The sequence below is a fragment of the Lepidochelys kempii genome, chromosome 9 (genome assembly GCF_965140265.1).
Source record: "Lepidochelys kempii isolate rLepKem1 chromosome 9, rLepKem1.hap2, whole genome shotgun sequence".
NCBI classification, from domain to species: domain Eukaryota; kingdom Metazoa; phylum Chordata; order Testudines; family Cheloniidae; genus Lepidochelys; species Lepidochelys kempii.
Window position 1 is genome coordinate 42618940 of NC_133264.1, and position 7348 is coordinate 42626287.

General features: G+C 41.5%; 1 protein-coding gene across 1 annotated transcript; it reads right to left on the reverse strand.

Annotated features, from left to right (window-relative positions):
- Positions 1-1007: 1007 nt before the first annotated feature.
- LOC140916900 (G-protein coupled receptor 55-like) lies at positions 1008-3041 on the reverse strand. The gene is made up of 2 exons (XM_073358795.1): positions 2859-3041; positions 1008-2278 (listed from the first exon to the last, which is right to left on the reverse strand). The coding sequence occupies exon 2, from the start codon at positions 2263-2265 to the stop codon at positions 1369-1371; it is 897 nt and encodes a 298-aa protein (XP_073214896.1). The 5' UTR covers positions 2266-2278; positions 2859-3041; the 3' UTR covers positions 1008-1368.
- Between the last annotated feature and the right edge of the window lie 4307 nt (positions 3042-7348).

The following is a 7348-nucleotide window of genomic DNA, read 5'->3' on the forward strand; positions in this document are numbered from 1 at the left end:
GGAAGTTCCTTTCAGACGCTGGTGACTGCACCACTTTAAACTTGACTTTCAAATTTCATTCCCTTGTTTTTGTTTCTGATTTTATTAATAAACGTGGGTTATAGCCAACTGTTAAACAACAGTGGAGATCTATATGAAAAGGAGATGCTAAGGGGGAATTGATGAGTCAGGGCCCTGACTGAGAGAGAGATTGGGTCTGGGATTTTCAGAGCTGTCTAGGGGCTTTAGATACACAACTCCCATTCATCTCAATTGTGATCATGTGTCTAAATCCCCTGCGTGGCTTTGAAATTCTCTTTTAGCAGCCTTGCACCGTATATGCTAGGTCTCCATTTCAATATAAGCAGGGTCTGTAGAGACGGAAAGCTGTTACAAAACACAGGCTGGATTTGAAAGGCAGACCTTTAGGAGATGGTGAAAATTGCTACCCAAACATCAGCCCATGTGAAATGGAATTGGTGGTCTCATTTCCAAATGGACACATGTGCACATCCCCAAAAAGCGTGGGCTTGATTCAGCCCAGGGATATACAGGTTTCTATTAGCATACCCCAGCAGTGTAGCTCTTTGGTGGGGAAAAGGTGCCCACAGTCCTGCTCCACAGTGAGTGATTGTAAAGCAAGGAAGGGGCACGCCCGAGACATGCTAGTTCAGAGCAACCTCAACCCACAAAGTTCATATGGAGTTCTGGATGCAAATATAGGGTCAGATTATGCAACCCTCATTCATGCTGAGAAGTACTTTACACATTGAGGAGTTCCACTTAAGTCAATGTGATTATTTGCAAAATAAGTCAATGTGAGTAAAGCAGGCAGACCTAAATTTGTGCCTGCGATGTGGATAGGCAGAGGATCTCTGGCTCCAGGGCAGTCAGTCTGGAACCTTTGCTGACACTAAACCCACACAAACGCTTTTCAAGAAAACAGGAGACACCACTCATGGTTGGGATTTGTGTTACCATTTATAGGAAATAGTTTCAATTCTTATTTTTTACAAACACCAAGACAAAACAAGACGCAAAAGGAATAATTAAGGAGGTGGTTCTTAGTACAGGTTTCACTGTAATTATATTTTCAAATAAAAAATTCCACCTATATTAATTGAGCCCCCACAGTTCCTATTGAAGTAGCTCTCCAGTAGGCAACACTTTCAGGTAACCATTTGGTTTTCAAATACAGTTTTGTTTGACTGTTAGTTAGAACTACTTTTATTTGGCAATTTATTTTTGCTGGTCCTTTGGATTGTGGCTTAAGAGAGAGAATTCAGTGAGCATCAGATGAAAACAATCTTCAAAATTAGCTAGAAGTGGTCAGTTTTCAAAAGCTTTCCCCTTCTGCTCCCAGAATGATTGAGACGCACAGCACTTTGATTAACTAACGTTGGTTGTTTTCTGACTCCCCTGACGTGGGGATTTCAAAAACTCCTTAAGGACAAAATAATAGCAAATTGCATCCAAGCAGCAGTTGAGGTTAGCCCAGCAGAGGCTGATCTGTACAAAAGAGCGTATGATTTGCTGATGATTGCTTGTGATGACCCCTTTTTTTACCAAATAATACAAGAAGAACATCACATGGAAAGGGGTGAAACAGACGACAAATGTGGCTAGGTTTGCCATGGCTATCTTCACTGATTTACTTGTGTCAGTAAGGGGATCGTCTGGCCTTCTGCTCCGTTTCAAGTATATGATGATCTGAACTGTGCAGAAGATCATTGCTATCAGGCTGCCAAAAAACGCAGTCTCCAAGGTGACAAGCACAGCTGGGTTTTGCCATATTTTATTAGAGAAGCCATAGAAGCACGTAGTGGGTGTGTTATCATAGAATTGGTAAGTAAAAGAAGTTCCAGCCCAGACACCCACACAGACGATAGAACAGACTATAGCAGCTTTCTTGGTGGATCTCAGGGAAATGGCTAAGAATGGATGTCGGATGGCGATATATCTGTCCACACATATACATGCAGAGATGAGAATGCTCCCATACATGTTCGCAAAGTAGAGGCTTTCCAGGAATGAGCAGAATGCAAACCCCAAGTTCCATTTGTTCTCGGAACCATAGGAAATTATTTTAAAAGGAAGGGTAAACAGCAGTAAGGTATCCAGAGTAATAAGTGACACCAGGTAGATTATTGATTCTGTCAGCTTCCTGATCTTACAAAAGGCAAACCACAAAGCCATCACATTGAACAGCAATCCTAGGACAAATGTGGGAATGTACACAGTTATCTGGAACAGCTGCACATAACTTTCGATGGAGCTATTTGCCATATCTCCAGTTTTACTGAAAAAGAAGGAAACATACTCATGTTCACATTGAAAAAGTCAGAATATAGATTTTAGAGCCTGATCGAAAGCCACTTGAGGTCAGTGGAAAGACTCCCTTAATGAACATCATTTTGTTTTAAATATGGGGACCACTGAGCATCTTAGTGCTAGATCATACCCTGTAGGGCCAATCCTGAATGGCGTGGATCTACACTACCCCAGGGGGAGCTTGAGGGCAGACTGTGTTTTGGGGAAACACAGACTCCTGGAGTTCAGTGGTGTGCAAAGTCCTCCACCCTTAAAGATGGTGCCTCCTGTTGTCCCAGTGTGCGTAGCTAACTTTGTAGTTTGTTGGAGATGGGGTCAAGTCCATGACCCCACTAACTCTTTGGAGTGATGCGAGCCTGTGGTGGGTGATTGGAGAACCCTCCCTGTGTTCCCTGGATGTCAGGGACTGTAATTGGGACTAATCCTTGCACTAATCCTGAGAGAAATGGTCAGGAGATTTCAAGTGGGATAGTTTTGGTTGAAATTAACAGCTCAGAAGCAAAATGAGAAATAAGAACATGTGTTTTTTAGCCACATGTTTGACTTACCATAGGCTATATATTACTCTCCGTATACGGCAGTCCAAGCTCCCAGGTGGAGACAGTGAATGTGTAGCAGATCCTTCCTCAACAAACAGGGTGTTAGAATCCACACAGGACTCTAACCACTGAGCTGCGGTGGTGAAATATTCCACTGTTTCTTGATGAATTGAAACTCCAGTTTGATTCAACGCTCCCAGACTCTTCTGAAAACAGAGCTCTTGTTTGTCTCTGCAATTCCAGTCTCCTGCAGAAGCTGTTGTAAATGCAAATGTTTAATAACTCCCTGTCCTTTCTTCAGTTATTCAAAACAACCATTTCCTCTAACAAACCCTCTTTATTAGCTCCGTGCCGCTGCTTGACAAAGGTATGTGACTTCAATATCGTCAAATGCTACCCAGAGATTGCTGCTACCTCTACACTTCCAGCATGACTTTGAGTTCAACACACTTTCATTTCAGTGTCACCAATGTACTGTAAATAAAAATGTTCCTGTACTTGAGACCAAGTTACTTCCCCATTATCTCACATGCCAGAGCACAACAACATGACTGGATAGAGATTAAGATCAGCACAGAGGAAATTTACTTTGTTACATGCAATTTGTTCTATTAGCCTCTAGCAATTGCAGCTGGATTGGAAAGTGGAGAGGATGCTTGCAATTTACCCCTGCAAGAAGACATTAGAATGTGACATAAACTACTGTGTAAATCAATAATCAACATTAATTTAGAACTGAACAGCAGCACCTAAGACATACCTTATGTAGTTAGTCAATGAGTTACAAGCAGGATTGTGTGTATGCAATGGATCATTCCTATAATAATATTACTGAGTGAAATTCAGAGGCATTCAGCCGCCCAGCATGCCCTACTTAAGTCCTACTGAAATGTGCATAGACCTTTATACTGTCTCCCTGCACAGAGGGGAATTTCACCCAAGCTGCTTAAAGACACTATCCATTATTAACCATTGTTTTGAAGAAGACATGTTGGGCTAGCTTTTCAAAAGAACTCTGCACACAAGGCAATATTAGGTTGTGAGCTCTTTTGAAAATCCAGTCCATGGACTATGGAAAATGGAGCTGGGTAAAATAGATGATAGAATTTTTATGACATTCTTCAACAGTTGGTTTAGCTCATTTTGACAGCCTTGAAATATTTTGTGAGAATTAGATGATCTCCCATTATGTATTTTATTGACTGCATATTGGCTTTTGTGCTAGCAGGAGGTTTTAATGAAGAAATGCTATGACCTCATCTCTGTTAGAATTACAATGAAATGCTGTTTCCTTCTGAGAGAAGCCCAATACGTGCAATAGCTGTATCCTCAGCATGTATGTCAACTATCCGATCCCCACCCTTCAGCCTCAAAGGGTGTTCCTTTCCTCAGTATTTGATTAGCTACTTGCTGAAGCAAATTAGCCATAAATTTCGGGTACAGCTCCCTCTGGCTTGCTCCAGGCAGAACAGCTGTGTGGAAAAGAAGCCCAGTGATGACAGTTATGCTGATGGTAAATCTGAAGCTAAGATCATGCTGATGAGTTTCCATGGTTCCACTGTCTATGAAGTCTCCCTTGCTTATAGAGGAAGGATCAGGAAAGGTCCCTTAGTTTTTAGAGGTTTCAGAGTAACAGCAGTGTTAGTCTGTATTCGCAAAAAGAAAAGGAGTACTTGTGGTACCTTAGAGACTAACCAATTTATTTGAGCATGAGCTTTCGTGAGCTACAGCTCACTTCATTGGATGCATGCCGTGGAAACTGCAGCAGACTTTATATACACAGAGAATATGAAAAAATACCTCCTCCTACCCCACTGTCCTGCTGGTAATAGCTTATCTAAAGTGATTATCAGGTGGGCCATTTCCAGCACAAATCCAGGTTTTCTCACATCCCCCCCACCCCCATACACACACAAACTCACTCTCCTGCTGGTAATAGCTCATCCAAACTGACCACTCTCCAAGTTTAAATCCAAGTTAAACCAGAACATCGGGGGGGGGGGGGAGGAAAAAACAAGAGGAAATAGGCTACCTTGCATAATGACTTAGCCACTCCCAGTCTCTATTTAAGCCTAAATTAATAGTATCCAATTTGCAAATGAATTCCAATTCAGCAGTTTCTCGCTGGAGTCTGGATTTGAAGTTTTTTTGTTTTAAGATAGCGACCTTCATGTCTGTGATTGCGTGACCAGAGAGATTGAAGTGTTCTCCGACTGGTTTATGAACGTTATAATTCTTGACATCTGATTTGTGTCCATTTATTCTTTTACGTAGAATTTTACGTAGAATTTTACGTAGTATTTCTCTACTGATCAGGAATGCTCCTCAGAACTTCTGTTAAATTAGTAAGTAATCTAGCTAGAAATGTGTTAGATTTTCTTTTGTTTAATGGCTGGTAAAATAGCTGTGCTGAATGGAATGTATATTCCTGTTTTTGTGTCTTTTTGTAACTTAAGGTTTTGCCTAGAGGGATTCTCTATGTTTTGAATCTGATTACCCTGTAAGGTATTTCCCATCCTGATTTTACAGAGATGATTCTTTTACTTCAATTAAAATTCTTCTTTTAAGAACCTGATTGCTTTTTCATTGTTCTTAAGATCCAAGGGTTTGGGTCTGTGTTCACCTGTGCAAATTAGTGAGGATTTTTATCCAGCCTTCCCCAGGAAAGAGGGTGTAGGGTTAGGGGAGGATTTGGGGAGGTGGGGGTGGGAAGAAAGACGTTTCCAAGCGGGCTCTTTCCCGGTTATATATCTGTTAGACGTTTGGTGGTGGCAGCATAGGGTTCAAGGACAAGGCAAAGTTTGTACCTTGAGGAAGTTTTTAACCTAAGCTGGTAAGAATAAGCTTAGGGGGTGTTTCATGCAGGTCCCCACATCTGTACCCTAGAGTTCAGAATGGGGAAGGAACCTTGACAGGCAAAGAAATGAGTTTGCTAACTCCTGTGACAAATAATCAATAGATAAGATAGATTTAGCAAATGGAAGATTTTTTTATTGCCTTGTTTGTTTAGGCTTTGGTAATACTATACCTCCCTCAGGAGCCTAAAGAATTTTTTCCCCCAGTGGGCTGTGTATGTTACTAGTTGACAGCATTGGGTCCAGGGGTATTCTGGCCCCGCATCTCTGAATGGTATGGAAGTTCATTTCAGACGCTGGTGACTGCACCACTTCAAACTTGACTTTCAAATTTCATTCCCTTGTTTTTGTTTCTGATTTTATTAATAAACGTGGGTTATAGCCAACTGTTAAACAACAGTGGAGATCTATATGAAAAGGAGATGCTAAGGGGGAATTGATGAGTCAGGGCCCTGACTGAGAGAGAGATTGGGTCTGGGATTTTCAGAGCTGTCTAGGGGCTTTAGATACACAACTCCCATTCATCTCAATTGTGATCATGTGTCTAAATCCCCTGCGTGGCTTTGAAATTCTCTTTTAGCAGCCTTGCACCGTATATGCTAGGTCTCCATTTCAATATAAGCAGGGTCTGTAGAGACGGAAAGCTGTTACAAAACACAGGCTGGATTTGAAAGGCAGACCTTTAGGAGATGGTGAAAATTGCTACCCAAACATCAGCCCATGTGAAATGGAATTGGTGGTCTCATTTCCAAATGGACACATGTGCACATCCCCAAAAAGCGTGGGCTTGATTCAGCCCAGGGATATACAGGTTTCTATTAGCATACCCCAGCAGTGTAGCTCTTTGGTGGGGAAAAGGTGCCCACAGTCCTGCTCCACAGTGAGTGATTGTAAAGCAAGGAAGGGGCACGCCCGAGACATGCTAGTTCAGAGCAACCTCAACCCACAAAGTTCATATGGAGTTCTGGATGCAAATATAGGGTCAGATTATGCAACCCTCATTCATGCTGAGAAGTACTTTACACATTGAGGAGTTCCACTTAAGTCAATGTGATTATTTGCAAAATAAGTCAATGTGAGTAAAGCAGGCAGACCTAAATTTGTGCCTGCGATGTGGATAGGCAGAGGATCTCTGGCTCCAGGGCAGTCAGTCTGGAACCTTTGCTGACACTAAACCCACACAAACGCTTTTCAAGAAAACAGGAGACACCACTCATGGTTGGGATTTGTGTTACCATTTATAGGAAATAGTTTCAATTCTTATTTTTTACAAACACCAAGACAAAACAAGACGCAAAAGGAACAATTAAGGAGGTGGTTCTTAGTACAGGTTTCACTGTAATTATATTTTCAAATAAAAAATTCCACCTATATTAATTGAGCCCCCACAGTTCCTATTGAAGTAGCTCTCCAGTAGGCAACACTTTCAGGTAACCATTTGGTTTTCAAATACAGTTTTGTTTGACTGTTAGTTAGAACTACTTTTATTTGGCAATTTATTTTTGCTGGTCCTTTGGATTGTGGCTTAAGAGAGAGTTCAGTGAGCATCAGATGAAAACAATCTTCAAAATTAGCTAGAAGTGGTCAGTTTTCAAAAGCTTTCCCCTTCTGCTCCCAGAATGATTGAGACGCACAGCACTTTGA

Coding starts and splice junctions, on each gene's coding strand:
- LOC140916900 (XM_073358795.1), bottom strand. CDS start 2,265: ATGGCAAATAGCTCCATCGAAAGTTATGTGCAGCTGTTCCAGATAACT.